The 18,496-nt window shown below is 33.8% G+C and overlaps 1 protein-coding gene across 1 annotated transcript in view; it reads left to right on the top strand.

Annotated features, from left to right (window-relative positions):
* The window catches only part of Cdh19 (cadherin 19), a 115,512-nt gene that overhangs the window by 59,570 nt on the left and 37,446 nt on the right, over positions 1–18,496 (top strand). Inside the window, exons 5-8 of the mRNA XM_059280666.1 lie at positions 1,088–1,252; positions 8,367–8,551; positions 9,052–9,305; positions 18,298–18,419. Coding sequence (XP_059136649.1) covers positions 1,088–1,252; positions 8,367–8,551; positions 9,052–9,305; positions 18,298–18,419 — 726 coding nt within the window. The remainder of the gene's footprint in view (positions 1–1,087; positions 1,253–8,366; positions 8,552–9,051; positions 9,306–18,297; positions 18,420–18,496) is intronic.

The following is an 18,496-nucleotide window of genomic DNA, read 5'->3' as shown; positions in this document are numbered from 1 at the left end:
TATGCATTCATCAGTAGCCGGAAGGTGTTTCTAATTATTATAAATAGAACATTAATGAATATGGATAAGCAAATATATATGTTGCATGCTTTTTCAAGTATTCATGTTAAAGAGTGGTATAGAGATTGATTGATTCCCAGATCTCTGTGGAACCTACATACTCATTTCCATATGTCTGTACCAGTTTGGACTCCCACCAGTGATAAACAAATTTTCCCTGTTCCTGCATCTTTTCCTTCATGTACTATCATTTGTTTTATTAATATTAAAATATGAGTACTTAATTCCTTCATAAAAGATTTTTTAAGGTTTGTTCTTGGAACATCTTAAATACTTTTTGAAAAATGAAAAAAAAACATAAACATGGGCTTCTTTGTCATAGAAGTTACAGATGTCTAATAAGCATATGGATATCAATAAATACATATGCTTAATTCATCAATAACTACCAATTGAATATGTAGGATCAAATGAGAAAAAGAAAATGAAAGTAACTTAAACTTTTTTTGTGAAGGACAATTTGCTGAACCAGGATCATAAGCTAAGTCTTGGGGAAGGAATAATAGAGTAGACTGGCCTAAATTATGGAGCAAATATAAAAGAAATTCCTTCTTAAATTGGGAAAAATTAAGGCTACCAAAAACACTTGACTGACACCTACTATAATATTGTATTAAAGGTATAGTCATATTTAGTAATCTGATAATAATCATAAACATAATTAGTACTTAATTTTACCATTATTACAGTTCTCTTTTTTAGTGGCTAGCAAAAAAAAAAAAGCACAGAATGAGGGTTACATCATGGGAAGCTTAAAATGGGATTGGTATGTAAAATTAAAAAAAAAATCTTACAAAAATAAATAAATGAAAACAAAAGAAAAAGACAAGAAGTGGAGAGCAATAGGGAGGTAGGTGGCACTGGAAGAATTTGGAGGACTTCTAGGAATAAATATGATCAAAATATATTAAAAAAAAAGTATCAAAGATCTAATAAAATATTTGTTAATAAAACAAAATAAAAAAAGAAGTTATCTATGAAGAGGCCATGGGTGATAATAATTGGAATTGTGCTACTTTTTTTTAAGGTGTCATAAGAATATCTTCTAAAATGGATAGAGAGTTACAAGATACGTACTGTGTAATTATTAAAGCCAGAGACATGCTTGGTCAGCCTGGAGCCTTGTCTGGAACAACGACAGTATCAATTAGGTTGTCAGATATTAATGACAACAAGCCAATATTCAAAGAAAGTAAGTAGAAAATGTCTTGAAATTCCATTATACTTTAAATCATTTGAATATGCAGAGATGTTAAAGTTTGCTTTATATACAGAGTGTTGCAGCAGTATAAAAATTATATAAAGTAAATGTGCAAATTTTATAATGTAGAACTGCTACAATTTAATATAAAAACATGAAATAGAGATGGAATAATATGTCTATATTCTACTGTTGTAGTCACAAATTACCACAAACTGACAACTTATCTATGATCTTTATAAATTTTGGTATTAGCCTCACTAGGCTATAACCAAAATATCCAGAGCATTTCCTCTATCTTTTGGGCATAATCCCCTTCCTTGCTCATTAGATTTTTTGCATTGTTTAGTTGTCTGTCTAGATAGTACTGGGTATGTTTCCTTGGTGGCTGTTAGTTGGAAAAGAGTCTTAAACCCTAAGTTACCTGCTAATTCTTGAGTCACCTTATATCTCAGAAGCATCTAGTGAAGTAAATATTTCTCACACTGACATATCTATGCACAATGTGAGTCAGGGTAAATTCTCTTTGTCAGTGTTACCTTATTAGCAATTTAATTCTATCTGCAAGCCTGAGTCCTTTGGTTATTTCAAGAAACATATTCATGGAATCATAAGACATTGACATATTTACATTTTTAGAATTGATTCTGCACTTCCAAACAATAATTTAACTTAAAATTTTAGTTTTTATTCTTTAGCAGGAGAAGATTATATTTACTCTGATTATTTATTGCATATGTTAAATCATATGAAATTTCATTGTTTTTCCTTTCCAAGGAAGTCCCTCTTTAGGAACAAAAATACATTTATAGACATCTTTAAAAGCATCAAAAATTATCAATTATCATAATAAAATGATATTTGGTAAGAACTTAACAAAGAATGAAGAGAATAGCCAATATATTCATCAGCCATAGCATAATTTTCTGCATGTTGATTATAGATATACAGAAATGAAACTGTCATTTTACTTGGCTTTTAATTTTTATATTGTTAAGTTTTTTTTTTAATTTTGTCACTTCTGTCTTATTTGTTAGTTTCTTCTATTTTTCAATTTTAAGAGCTAGTCTCAATAATGTACCCGGAGTTTTCTCCAGTGTCCACCTGGCTCCTGCAGCTGCTCAGACCCAAGTAACCACACAGAGAGTTATATTGCTTATAAACTGTATGGCCATGGCAGGCTCCTTGTTATCTAGTTCTTATATCTTAAATTAACCCATTTCTATTAATCTGTAAGTTGCCATGTGGATTGTGGCTTACTGGTACTTTATATCTTGCTTCTCATGGTGGTGGCGGTGGCTGGCAGCATCTCCTGACATCCTTCCACTTCCCAGCGTTCTCCTCTCTCGTTGTCCTGCCTATACTTCCTGCCTGGCTACTGGCCAATCAGTGTTTTATTTATCAGTCAATTAGAGCAACACATTCACAGCATACAGAAAGACATCCCCAGGTCACAATGATTTCCAACATGTAGCTACTCTGCTGCCTCAGTTTTCCAAGTACAGAGATTACATCATGAGCTATAGCACCTGGGAAAACTACCTTTTGATTGCCCATCCAATCTCTCTCCCCACTTTTCATATTCCTCAAAAGTGTTTCTTTTTGCATTTCTCCCTATATAGAAACACTTGCATTGAAAGAGATGGCACTATATATAGTTGTTCAGTGGTCTTGGAATTCCATTCAGCAGTTGTTGATATGCTGAACTTTCAATTTTGACATCTTTCATTGTTTCATTAGGAAACAATTAGGTTGATAGTTACATTGAATTTTAATGTTTAAGCACACACAAAATTTCCATCTCTAAAGATTGTAGACATAATTACTCACACAATACTCATCTATTCCATAAACAGTAAATCTTTTAGTTTAACAGAACAATATTATGTACTACATAATGACATTGGATCACCAATTGAAAAACAAACAAAGAATATATAACACTGGTGCTATTAGATTATAATGAAACTTCTTCCTTTGTATACATTCCATACCTTTATGATATGGCATTTTTTTTCAAATTTATGCTATAGTCTTACATAAACTTCAAATCTCTTATTCTTCAATATTTTCCCTTCTCAATTAATAACAAATTCAAATTTCCCATTGCCCAGAAAGAAATCTTATGTTTTCAAATCATGCATGACAGTATATGAAAAATTACTCATCTACCTGATACTAAACTGTGACAAACCCATTTCTAATCTAATTTCTTAATTTGCTTGAATTGATGTTTGATATGACAAATTTCTAATTTTTCATAGTCTGTGAGCAAATTAGAATACATGTATGTGCCGGGCGGTGTTGGCGCACGCCTTTAATCCCAGCACTCGGGAGGCAGAGCGAGGCAGATCTCTGTGAGTTCGAGGCCAGCCTGGGCTACCAAGTGAGTCCCAGGAAAGGCGCAAAGCTACACAGAGAAACCCTGTCTTGAAAAACAAAAAAAAACAAAAACCAAAAAAAAAGAATACATGTATGCACACATACACACACACATCACACCACATCACATAACATCACACACTCTCACATACACATACATGGATACACACAAACACACACATGTACTACACATAAACACAGACACACATATACTCACACCCACCACACACACAAATATGTACACCATATATATGCTTCATACACAAACATGCAGATAAATACCACAAATTACCACCACAAACATATATCTATGTACACATCTCATGTCTTTATCACCTAATAATGGAAAATAATCTTCTATAGATCTTCAACCATTTATTTTTATCTTCTATTTCTTAGAAAAAAACTTGAATAGTCTGAAAATTCTCCTGATCCTACCTTTAAAGTGCTCAAGTACTTCCCACAGCTTCACTTCTCTCTTTGGTTCATGTCAATCCCTTCATTTCTCCTCTCATCACAAGGGGTTCTCATCTAATTTTTCTGCAAATGTCTTCAACCTACTTTTCCCTATTAAAAGTAGTCTTAATGAAATTGCTAGATGTATAACAGATATTCTCACCATAGTGATTCATCTCACTCATGAAACATCAAATCCTTGGTATAAACTAATTTCATGTAATGCTAAAAAATGATCTGTCATTATTGCCCTGTCCATAAGCACATGATTCAGACTTTATTATTTTACCTCTCTTCTGCTCTTAGAACACTCAAGACTTTGCCTTTATGATCTTCCTAGAATTTTCTTTCCTCAGATATCAGTTACTTCAATTGGTATATAAAAAAAAACTTATCAACTATGAATACACCCTACATTATGAAAAATGTGAAACAGTCACACTATAACAATACCTTAGCACTTACATGTATCATGGCTATTATCTGCTTTGAGTTCAAGGCCATAAACTAAGGAAAACATCTGAATACATTCATATTATTACACAATTCAAGGAAAGGACTTTGTAAGGAATCTATGCTGAAATGACATTTTTTTAAATATGAAGCAAATTGTACAGAAAGAGTGCTGGTAGAAGAAGATATTTCATTGTTTCTATTTTGAAAAATAGTAGCTTAATATAAACTCTATAATATTTAAGCCAAAAGAAATTCCATTTAATTTTAAAGATTGATTTTTATTAGATGTATTGTAGTTGGAAGTTTTCCTGTGTCCTGGCCCACTGGCAGTCGGGACAAATCTCTCCCACTCGCATTGCCCAAATAAACACAGAGGCTTCTATTAATTAAAACTGCTCAGCCACTAGCTCAGGCTTACTACTGACTAGCTCTTACACTTAAAACTCTGCTCATTTCTGTTAATTTATATGTCACCACGTGTCCTATGGCTTTTCCTGTGTACTGTTACATGCTGCTCCCTGGACAGTAGGCTGGTGTCTCCTGACTCAGCCTTCCTCTTCCCAGAATTCTCTTTGTCTGCTTATCCCAACTATACTTCTTGCCTGGCACTGGCCAATCAGCATTTTATTAAACCAGTGTACAAAAGCATTATTCCATAGCATTTCCCCATTTCTGTTTAATTAAAAAGGAAGATTTTAACTTTAACATAGTAAAATTACATATAACAAACAGTTATCAAGCAAGAATTACAGTTACAATATCTAGTGTATTTGTATTTGGCAAAATTAAAGAAAATATTCTATCTACCCTATGTTTGTGAGTCTAAGGTTTCATATCTAATTTATCTTTTCGCATACCCAAGGAAAATTATAACTATCTAGTCTCAATTACATCAAAGACCCCAGAGGATATATTACCCAAGTAAACAGGAAATGCATTGTAAGAAACTTCCAAAAATCTAGAATGACAGAGACAGCATGCTACCTAGGTAGTTACCCAAAGTTCCTCTGTAGCATTGGGGCATCCATTCTTCAGCCTATAGGCCTAGAGTCTCTCAGTCACTTCTCTGTGTATCATGTATAATGTCTGGCAGTTTCTTATGTAACACAGGAACATGAAGGGCCATCTTACCTTGCAAAGTTCAGTGGTCACTTTTCTATGGGTCCTGTGTGTCCAGTTGATACAATATTTTGTTAAGCAGCCCAGGCAAGAACAGTTTCTTGCCCAAATGGCTATTTTTGTCAAGAAAAAGATAAATTCCATATGGAGTATTTTCAATGCCCATCTTTCTCTTTGAAGTAAATCAGTGGTGCCAGGCGATGTGTCTTACTGTTCAGAAAGTCTAAGTTTAAAAAAAAAACCTCTAAATGCTATAATATGTAGGTTTTCAAATGTTTGAAGATTACCTACCTAACTGAATTATATCTATGTATACCTAGAAAACCTAACATGACTGTATGTTGGACTATCATAGAAGACTAATTATTAATCAGTATTTCTTAATTATCCATTAAAATTTAAATGAGTTGCATAAACATAATATCTTAAATAAGAGTAGAAATGTATATATAGTATAACAAAATCAACTCTAAATTTATATCAATAAACTAAAATCCATAGCAATGTAAAACAGGTTGCTCTTTAAAAGTAGGTTGACAACCCACACATTTAACCTACCATATCTATGTCCTATATTTTCATATCATATTCCCCCTTCCTTCTTTTAGAAAGATATTGACTAAGATCAATAACAATTTAACCTGAACCTTTACTAGGAATGAAATGGCAGCTTTGGCTGCTAGCTCTGCCCACCTCAGTTTTCCAACATGGCAGTGGTAGGTTTACCACCAGCTCTGGCTCTGGGGGCCATGTGTACCATCACTCTTGGAAGCAGTGGGTTTATACTTCCATTAAAGCAGTGCGTATCTCAGAAATCTTTTTTTTTTTTTTTTTTTTGGCTGTAATGTAAAAGGCTAAATCCATCATGTACCACACTGTGTGGCTTGGAGGCACCTCTGAGCTCTGTGGCAGGAATCTGTCATGCTGCAGGTCAAGCCTGTACACCATGAACCCGCCATAGAGTAGCTCAAGCCTGCAGGCTGTGGCTGGCCTGAGAGATACACTAGGAAGCTGTTTTTTAGCTCCGTTTTAGATTCTTTTTTTAAAGGCTTTTCTCAGGTTTTAGGTGGAAACCCTTGCCCTGCATTGTGTGCCAATCGTAGTTGGAAGTTGTTCTGTGTCCCAGCCTGCCAGTAGTCGGGACAAATCTTTCCCACTAGCATCCCCCAAGTAAACAGACAGAAGCTTACATTAATTATAACTGCTCATCCATTAGCCTAGGATTCCTACTGATTAGCTCTTACACTTAAACTCAGTCCATTTCTGTTAATCTGTGTGTTGCAACATGATTCTGTGACTTTACCTGTGTACCATTATGTGCTGCTCCCTGGATGGAAGACTGGCATCTCCTGAATCAGCTTTCCTCTTCCCAGAATTCTCCTTGTCTGTTTATCCCATCTATACTTCCTGCCTGACTACTGGCCAATCAGCATTTTATTAAACCAGTATACAAAAGCATTATCCCACAGCAATGTATTCGGCTCAGTATGCCTCTTGGATGTGTTCCAGAATCCCCTGGAACTTGGGTTACAGATATTTGTGGACACCCTGATAGAGGAACTGGAAATTATACTTTGACCCTATGAAGGAGCAGTCAGAGCAATTAACCTTTGATCTATTTTTCAGTCCGCACAAACTTCTTTTAAATGTATGATAGCAAGTCATTATTTTAATTTTAAATATCACAGGGTTTTTTTTTTTTAAATGAAAGAAGCACCTGTGTACAAATGGTTACTTTTCTCTAAAAATAAAGTGGTATAATATCAGAAATATTTAACTAGTAATATTTTATGTTTAAAACAATACAAAACTTCCAAAAAACATTTGTGAAATGATTTGAGGAAACTCATAATAGAACAAACATCTATTTAATTTTATTCTTAATTTTATTCTTAATTTTTTTTTCATTTTCCAAATTACTGTTCTTAGAGTATTAACATGAAAGGCCATTCCTATCTCTCAGTGCACATCATAAATAACACTACAATAATGGTATCTTTCTTTATGACATTTATTCATGTTATTTCTCAATAAGTAAACACACACATAAATGTATTTTATAGTTACATCAGATTTTTTCTAAGTCATCTGCCATAATTTTTTTATGACCATTCAATGAGATGATCATCATCTCCAATACTGTTAAACTATTACTATATTTACTTTCCATCTTTCTGGATTAAATTTTCTGTTTTTATTATGGTTTTGCCATTCAAGTTCAAAGTCTCAGAATTATACTATTATATTTAAAGCGCAATCACTTGTGTTCAGTCTAATTTTATACTTAAAATTTATTTGTAACATCAGATATCAAAAATTGTTCAGGCAAAATTTAAAAATTATTTTTAGCAAACTTAATTAAGTTTGACATTAGGATATAATAAAAATAAACTAATAGTGTTGAGAAGAAATGTATAAATATAAGTTTGAAGTAGGCATAACAGTAGGATGCATTTTGGAGAAAATTCTGATAATTAAATAGATGTAAAAAAATTCTCCAATTTCTAATTAAATGGGAAAATATTGAACATATATGTACATATCTAAGAGAGATAAAAAGACATAAAAATACAGAGCATGTAGCTAGCATGAAAGACGTGGGTTTTCCTAGAGGCACAATGAAAATATGATAAAGCTGGAAGCTTCATATGATAAATATTTATTATAAATAACTTAAATTTTGATTGCAAAGGTTTCTACCGCTTCACTGTATCTGAGTCTGCACCCAGTGGTACATCTATAGGAAAAATTATGGCCTATGATGATGATATAGGAGAGAATGCAGAAATGGACTACAGCATTGAAGAGGATGATTCACAAACATTTGGCATCATCACTGATAATGAGACTCAAGAAGGTATAATTATACTAAGAAAGGTACAAATATTTAAATCATTTTCTTTAAAGAATAGTGCAAAATCTAATAAAATACACATAATTATTTGTAATCGTTTGTAATTGTTTACTTCACTAAAAATTGAACTGAGAGATCATGATATGTAGCTTGGAAATACAAATAATTTAGAGATAAGCAATGTAGATTTTTAAAGGACTTTTAATTTACATGTGTTCTTAAAATTATTTCAAATGAAAACTAATTTAGAACTAATAAGATAGTAATTCTCAACTTTCTAATCTAAGACCATAAATGTAAAATTTTATTTCAAAATTAAATAATAGTTATTTCAAATAAGCTTTTGGTAGTGGTCTGAAAAAATTCTAATTTGATACCTGATTAATGGCTGTAACCAACAAATTTTCATGCAATAAAATGAAACGTGGAGGAAAAGAATTGAGGAATAAATAAGTTAAGGTTTTCTAAATTAATCTGAGTTAACTGAAATTATTTCTTCTGAACACACTGCATTTATTTGTAGAGAATTGATTTTGAGAATCAGAGCCATTACGGCTTTAGAGCTAAAGTTAGAAACCGCCATGTTGACGAGGAACTTGCACTAGCCCATGAAAATGCCTCCTCAACCTACATCAAAGTTCAAGTGGAAGATGAAGATGAACCTCCTTTTTTCCTATTACCATATTATATATTTGGAATTCCTGAAGAAATGCCATATGGATCAATGGTAGGAACAGTATCTGCTATAGACACAGATAGAAGACAATCTCCTATAAGGTAGGTCTTTAGATTTACTTATGTTAATAAATGACTGAACAGGTTGGCATGAAACAATGTCCATTCAAAGTACAAAACAAGACTTTTGTAACTTGGATCTTATGCATTATTTAATGGACTTGTCAAAAAATAAAATAAAAACAATAAACAAGTTTAAATATTCTGTGTTCCAAATGCATTAAAACAGTTAAGGTTAAAAATATTCAAGAGTAGACAATCATCACCTAAAATTCAGCACAGTACACGTGTGTGTGTGTGTGTGTGTGTGTGTGTGTGTGTGTGCGCGCGCGCGCGCAAGGGTGTGTGGTATGTGTATGTATGGAGGTCAGAGGACACCATGTTTTGGTACTATTTTATCATCTTCTGAATTGTTCCTGTGAAACAGTGTCTTTCACTGAACATGGGACTAAGTTGGAAGCCAGCAAACATCATAAGTACATCTGTCATCCACATTCCACAGTATTATGGTTATAGGCTCATAAGATGACAACCCAAGATTTTCACATGGTCCTTATGATTGAACAGTATGTGCTGTTCCACTGATCCATCTCCCTGGCTCTGAGATACAAATGTTTGCTGGTGTGTGTGTGTGTGTGTGTGTGTGTGTGTGTGTGTGTATGTGTGTGTGTGTGTGTGTGTGTATGCATGACACAACTATGTGTGAATACATTTGTGCTTGCTCACGTTAGGTGTGTGTTAAACTCAGAGCAAAACTTCTGTGAGTTGGTTCTTTCCTTTGCTCATGTCCTTCCTAGAGATTGAACTCAGATTTTCAGTCTTTGAGACAGAAGCTTTTACCAATTTAGCCATCTTGCTTTCCCCTGTACTATCTTAGCTGAGCAATAGATATGTGGGGAAAGATACTCTTGAATATACCATTTCAGAACCTAAATAATGCTGATCAATATATAACTCATATGAATACTATTAAATTAAAAATACTTTTAAAAATTAGTTTTCTAGGAATATGAAAGACATAAGTGATATTAAAATTGGTGAGATAAATTTATGTCGTTGCATAGAGAAACAAATATGTTCTATTTTTTTTTAAAGCCTAGTTTTAGTTGCTGTGTTGCTATTGTTTTTTCCCAAAATGAGATATAATTGAGATGAACGTAAAACTCAATAGTTTATATATTTACTTTCACCAATTTCCTCTGCCAGCTAACTTTTCCTAGCCCATATCCAGGAAACTACATAATCTTGCACATATTAATTTGGAGGCTGAGAACTCATCTAATTTTGAAGGATCTTTTTATACCCGGAAGTTCTCGTGTGGTATTCAGACATACAGATATTATTTTCTTTCTTTTTTATCTCTTTTCTTAGGATGTTGCCTTTCAAATGCAGATTTAATGACATGTTTCTGATTTTCCCTTAACTGGGAAGAAAATGAGGATGTTTTCTTTGAGTATTCCAAGAAAACCTAGTGTTAGAAATTTTGTCCTGCACAATAACCAAGCAAAATAAATATTATATAACAAATGAGAAGCAAAGAATGTGTTTTTAATTTCTGAACACATAATTTCAAGATTTAGAAAATAACTTGTGATTGTAATGGAGCTTACCACAAGAAATTAGCAGAAGATCATTGTAGCTGAAGTTTTCCTGTATCCCAGCCTGCCGAGGTTGGGACAAATCTCTCTCACTCGCATCCCCAAAGTAAACACACAGAGGCTGTTATTAATTAAAATTGCTTGGCCATTAGTTTAGGATTCCTACCGACTAGCTCTTACATTTAAACTAAGCACATTCTGTTAATCTATATGTTGCCATGTGTTCCATGACTTTACCTATGTGCCATTACATGCTGCTCCCTGCAGAGAAGGCTGGTGTCTCCTGACTCAGCCTTCCTCTTCCCAGAATTCTCTTCTCTGCTTATCCCACCTATACTTCCTGCCTGGCATCTGGCCAATCAGTATTTTATTAAACCAGTGTGTGAAAGCATTATCCCACAGCAGATTCTTGCTCTAATCCAATCACCTAAAATATTCCTGAGAAGACAATTGCCCAAGAGTAGTTAAAACATAATCTGTGCTGAGAATTGTCTCAAAAGACATGTTGATCCATTGCACAATTTGTTTGGAACAGAATATTGTTGGAACATAGTTACTCTAGAGGTACAGGCAAGCAAAAGACAAAGGTATACCTTGATCTGATATAGTTTGTGTTATGTAAAAACTATGAGGAACACACAGGGAGAACAGTATCATGTGCCAGTATACTTAGATGTTGAAGTGATGTTTCTAAAAATTGCAGCAAGTTTATGATTATCAGGGCACCAGGAATCAGAAAAGACAAAGAATTATCTCTATGATAGGCATCAGAACAATAGCTGTACCCCAGGAGAGTACATTTTTAGATGAGATTATATTCCTGTATCCTGGATTACTGTATTTTGTTTCATCAGAAAACAATATATATATATATTTTCCCTATATATGTATATCTGAAATATATACACACACATACATATATATATATATACATACACATAAGATATATATATATATATTTACTTTGACACAAAAACATATGAAGAATTTTATAGCATATTTCATTTATGATCTCAAAAGAAAGAAACCATCATCCTACTGATACCTAGACAGCATTGAGTATATGAGTCCCTTTCAGACAGAGAACATTTGCACCTGAGTAATGCATTCTACAAAGTAAATTTTTCCATGGTTGTTGCTAGAGTTTTCCTGATCCTACCTGGCCCACAGTCAGGACAAATCTCTGTCTCCCGCCTGTCCCACAGCCGCTCAGACCCAACCAAGTAAACACAGAGACTTATATTGCTTACAAACTGTATGGCTGTGACAGGCTTCTTGCTAACTGTTCTTATATCTTAAATTAATCCATTTCTATACATCTATACCTTGCAACGTGGCTCGTGGCTTACTGGCGTCTTCACGTGCTGCTTGTCATGGCGCGGCTGGCAGTGTCTTTCTCCGCCTTCCTGTTCTCTCAATTCTCCTCCCTGTTAGTCCCGCCTGTACTTCCTGCCTGGCCACTGGCCAATCAGTGTTTTATTTATTGACCAATCAGAGCACATACAAACCATCCCACAGCACATGGTTGTTTCCCTAATATGGTTTTTGGTCTGTAATTGTAATGTTATTCTACCTGTACACTAAGGTTAAAGGAATATATATATATATATATATATATATATATATATATATATATATATATATATATTAGATGATAGATAGATACATACATACATAGACAGATACATATATATGTATATATGTGTGTATATATATATATATATATATATATATATATATATATATACACATACACATATATATCACTGTGAGGCAGTAAGATAACTAGTGATGGGAACAAATTGTTTTCTGCCGTGCTGAAGATGATTTGATTAAGTTATGTTCATGGTATTTGGAAGGCAGAAGAAAAGACCTAAGTCATGAAAGTTGTCCTCTGACTTCCACTCACAGGTTGTGCATGCTCAAGTTAATGTAGGCATGTGTGCACAAACACACACATACACACTCATACATACTTTCAAATAATGATAATAAAAGAAACGTCTGTGTCAAGAAACAAATGTATAAAGCTAAAAAAGAGAGAACAGATTAATGCAGGAGTCTTAGGAGAGGACTATAGTGTTGGTTTGGCACCTTTATTATAATTAAGCTTCAATGCCTTCTTTGCATGATTATCTTTCAATATTCATGTGGAAGTGTTCCCCAGGAAAATCGATATCAAAATCCATGGATGATCATTGTAAAAACTTATTTATGAAATGAAACCAATATATATATATAAAGAGTCATGTCATTATTTACAGCAATGTGGTCATTTGGATACATGTGATTAAAAGAGTAGAAATCATCATTAATTCCTCTGGGCATGTCAAACACCTCTGCCTTTACTGAATTGTTGAAAAACTGCTGGGTGATTAATTGTGAAGAAATCAGATGGTTTCAAATTATTTTCAAAAATTCTTTAAAAAAATAGAGGAAAAGAATCCTCTAATGAAGAAATTAGCAGACACTGCCCTAATCAAGTAATCAAGTATACATACACTCACTATTGGAAAGACAGGGTCAGTACCATGTGCCATTGATATGATACTGTGAAAATGAAACACTATGTTTAGGTTATTCTTGACCAAAATGTATAACAATTATTTTTGATCTTGAGAAAATGACAAAAAAAGACACAAGACATTTTATTGAAACAAACAACTAATACTTTTAATGAACTTCAATGTGTGAAAACATAACCTATAAGAGAAGAGAGCCTCAAGATGTAGTTAAAACAGCATGAAGTGAGTAAAATTAATCATGCAAAAAATTGTAAAAGTTAAAAATAGTTGATATAAAAGTTTACTTTTTTCCAACATAAAAAAGTAATTGAAATAAAAGACATTGAAAAAGTATGGTGGCAAGTAAGGAAATACAACAGTGAAATGCAGTGAAGAATTTTAGGCTGGATCATGAAAATGAACATAAACATCCTGAAGAAACTGATGATATCTTCTTGTAATTATAGTTTCCTTAAAGATATTAGATAAATAGATGTCTCAAATTGAAACAAAACTGGATTTAAAGATTTTCAGATGATTCTACATGAAGATTATCTTGTAACAGCTTTTTAGAGTGAACATTGTTTCAAAATATAATTTAATTGATCAGTGAGAAATTACCAATTATATTTGTCACTTTGAAATTAATGATGAATGTCAAAAGAACACAATGTCTTACTATTGATTAATTTTATGACTTTGTTTCCTACTTTGTAAAACAAAATAATAGTCAAGAATGATGGCCTATGCATGTAACATCTGTGGCTATACATCTGAGACAGGAAGATTGCTGTGGGTTTTATAATGACCTTGGGCAGCAGCATGAGTTTTAAGCCAGTGGTTCTTAACCTTCTTTAAGCTACGACCCTTTAATATAGTTCCTAATGTTGTGCTGACCCCCAGACTTAAAATTATTTTGTTGATACTTCATAACAGTAGTTTTTTTGTAATCCTACAAATTGTAACATAAATTGCAGATATTCAGGATATCTGTTGTGTGACCCTTATGAAAGGCTGATTACCAGAAGATTCATGAACTGAAAGTTGAGAATCAGTGATCTAGGCTTTCCTGGATTCCTGTGTGTAATCTTCTCTAAGAAATACTATAAGCTATCATAAAAGGAAAAACACATATTGAAATTTTCAACTCAACTCCAGGCTAAGAATAATAAATCTTCTGATTATGGACTAGCAAACAATTGACATAAAAGCATGAAGACAAGGATTTCTGTAAGGAAACAATTGAGAGAGTAAGCACTGTGTATCTGTGCTAGCCTAATTTTTTTCTCATTTTTCTTTATTAAGAAAATTTTCATTCATCTTACATAATAACCACAAATCCCACTCTTATCCCTCCTCCTGCTCCCCACCAGCCTTCCTCTCAACTCAGCCACCCATCCCCTCTTCCAAAAAGGTAAGATCTCTCATGGGGAGTCAGCAAAGCCTGGTACATTGAGTTGAGGCAGGTCCAAGCTCGTCCCCCTGCATTAAGGGTGTGCAAGGTGTCCCACCATAGGTAATATGCTCCAAAAGCCATCTTATGCATCAACGTTAGATCCTGCTTCCACATCCAGGTGCCTCTTAAACAGACCACACTACACAACTGTTTCTGTTATGCAGAGGGCTTAGTCCAGCCCCATGCAGACTCCACAGCTGTTGGTCTAATGCTCATGAGTTCCCACTAGCTTGGTTTGGTTGTTTCCATAGATTTACACATCATGACCTTGATGCCCCTAGCTCATAGAATTCCTCTTCTCCCTCTCTACAACTGACTTACGGGATCTCAGGCTGGTGCTTGAATGTCGACCTCTGCCTTTGCTTCCATCATATACTAGAAGAAGGGTCTATGATGACATTTAGAGTATTCATCAATCTTGACCTTAGTAGGCCAGTTCAGGCACCCTTTCCACTATTGCTAGTAGTCTAAGCTGGGGTCATTCTTCTGGATTTCTGGGAACTTCCCTAGTACAAGTTTTCTCCCTATCTCCATGATGTCTGCCTGTATCAAAATACCTCATTCATTGCTCTCCCACTCTGTTCCTGTTCCAGCTCGACCATCCTTTCCCTTATGTTCTCATGTCCCATCCCCTACCCTCTATTGCCCTCCCTTGCCCCAAGTTTACTCAGGAGATCTCATCTATTTCCTTTTCCTATGGTGATCCATGCATCCCTCTGAGGGTTCTCCTTGTTTTCTAGCTTAATTTGAATGGCCTTATTCTTTTTTTTTAAAGGACAAAAACAAAAAATACTTTACTAAAACATAAGATTTACAGAAGTTTCCAGACAAGCCATACAAAATGGTCACAAGCTTTTGTTTCTTCTTGGGGGGTGGGGCAGAGAATCTACACTAGACAGCAAAGTCACAATGTTATTAGTGAGGGCTGTGATGATTATTTGATGTTCACATTTTGGTTCAGACAATCAAGCTTGTCCATCTACAGCTTATTCTTATATTATTTTTGTGATTGTAATATAATTATACTATTTTTCCATTCATATATAACCTCTTTGTTCTCTTTCAAATCCATGATCTCTGTTTTTATTAATTGTTGTCACATGAATATATGTATATACACATGTATGTATATACATATTGTGTACATGTATACTTGTATACATGTTTTCACAGTTGACCATTTGATCTTTGATACCACTTTGTGTGTTTCTCCCTGGGTAAGATTATTTCTCCCATCCTCAGCATTTTTTAGTTAACTGCAGTTTTTTTGTGTAGGGTTGAAATCTCCTTAGGATTTTCACATCTACTTTGGCATGTAAACTGATGTTGTCCTTGGTCAGCTCATGTTTCCACAGTCAGGAAGATGAGATTTCAAGGCTATAGTTTCTGACATTACTGGCAAAAACAATCTCACAAATTTTTTTCCTGATCCTTTGACTCCTATAATATTTCTGCTCCTTCATCAGCAAGATTCCATGAGCAGTAGGTATGGGAGTGTTTTGTAGCAATGTGCACTGGGACAGGGCTCCAGAGCTCTGAGATTGGTTGTGATTTTCTGTAATGGTCTATATCTGTTGCAAAGAGAAGCTTCCCTTATGAGGGGTAAGGACTACATTTTTCTGTGGCTACCACCACAACAAACAATGATGGCAGGATAATGATAATAGTGCAGGAGTGGCACACTTATCTTGGTGGTAACCAAAGCTCTCTAATAGAACTTAAGCCCTACTCAACAAGAGGAAAATTATGACTGATCCTAGAAACAGAGCTGACCATTCAGAGCTAGTGAAGTCATGAAAAATGGAGGTGGAGCCCCTGGCAACCAGTTTACAAAAACATCGTAGTCCCTACATCTGTTTTTATTTCTAATTTAATCTATGGAATGTTGATAAATTTATTTGATATTGGCTTTATTTCCTAATTTCTAGCAGGTGCTTAATTTATGAAAAAAAAACATTATTTCTCATCAAGCTTTTAATAAGCTTTGTCTGGAATGCTGTTTTACAGAAACAGAATTTGATATTAAATAAAATACAACCATTAAAGTGCTGATTAATTTTTTTAAAATCTATTTAATCAAAAATGTACCACTTGCCGGGCAGTGGTGGCTCACGCCTTTAATCCCAGCACTTAGGAGGCAGAGCCAGGTGGATCTCTGTGAGTTCGAGTCCAGCCTGGGCTACCGAGTGAGTTCTAGGAAAAAGGTGCAAAGCTACACAGAGAAACCCTGTCTCAAAAAACCAAAAAAAAAAAAGTACCACTTGTAGATATTTAAGTAAATGTATCTAAATATTTCCCAGTAAATGAATATGAAAATGAATTCGTCTAAAGTGCCATTCTCTCTACTTTCTGTTTTAAACTTCTCTTGAACACCAAGCCTCATATTAGTATACTATTTTTTGAAACTTGTCCACTCAAGTTTAAAATAAACTCATCCCTGCAACATAATAATAGCAAATCTCATGTATGTTTCTGGAAAGTCTTCATGAATCTGTTTTTAATAAGATGCCATCTAAGCCCCAGATATTACTCATCATTGTTATTATTAATCAATCTCAAGCAGAGAAAATGTAATGAGTGCCTCAAAGTTTTCTTTTGTTGTAGATTTGAGACAACATTTTCAGACTTTTCCATGAAATAATTTGTATGCCAGGTACTTTCCAAGAATAGTATATTAAATTCATCATCAATATGTCTACCCCAAATGAAGGATTAGTAGATAGAAAAGGTTTCTAATATTTGAAGTTTATTTCCCAAATGAATTAAGTGTTGATATTTTATGTAATGAAAATTTATTATTCCTAAAAAGTATAAAAGTATTTGTTTGAAACATTTACAGATAAGCATATTTTCATATGTGCTAGAACTTACTGACTTAAGTAATATCCATGGTATTGGATAGAGTCTAACAGGATTGGAATGAACTAAGGAAAGTTACTTCTCAAAGGGAAACAACAACAGGTTGACAGAAATTTCATTCATGATCTAGTTGTATTTTGGTTCATAACCAACATGTATATTGCAATTTCTTTCAGCTATGTCCTTCACCACTTAAACCTATGTCATGGATATGAATAGGAGAGTCCTGTATTTGCATTTATAAACCTGTTTAATTTTAAAATCCTTTTAATTTAAACTTTATAAAAATTATTTATGTTAGTTTTGGACATTATAATATAATCACATCATTTGCTTCTTCCCTTTCATTCTTCCCATATAAGACCCCTGTTCTCTTTCAAATTCAAGGTCTCTTTTTTTTCCCCATTAATTGCTGTTTTACGACTGTTTTAGAATAGCATTTATTCTGACCAGAATCTAATATATGAATGTAGTTTGGTGGAATTATTAAGCATCATCTTAGCTATGGAAAAAATACACTTAATTTACTTTACAGCTTTGAAAGCGGGCGCTTCCTATAAAATTGCTATAAATTAAATAATACTATCTGTTTTATATCTCTTTTTCTTTTGGTGTAGATATTCACTCACTGGAAGCAAAATGTTCCATATCAATGACAATGGAACAATAATTACCACTAACCTCCTTGACAGGGAAGTCAGTGCTTGGTACAACCTGAGTGTCACAGCTACAGAAGCATGTAAGTCCTGATAAACCAGTCCCACAGTTAACCGCTGTATGTGTGAACAATTATGCAATTTTGATATTAGAGATTTA

This window comes from Peromyscus eremicus, chromosome 15 (assembly GCF_949786415.1).
Source record: "Peromyscus eremicus chromosome 15, PerEre_H2_v1, whole genome shotgun sequence".
NCBI lineage: Eukaryota > Metazoa > Chordata > Mammalia > Rodentia > Cricetidae > Peromyscus > Peromyscus eremicus.
This window is presented reverse-complemented; position numbering and strand designations above follow the sequence as displayed.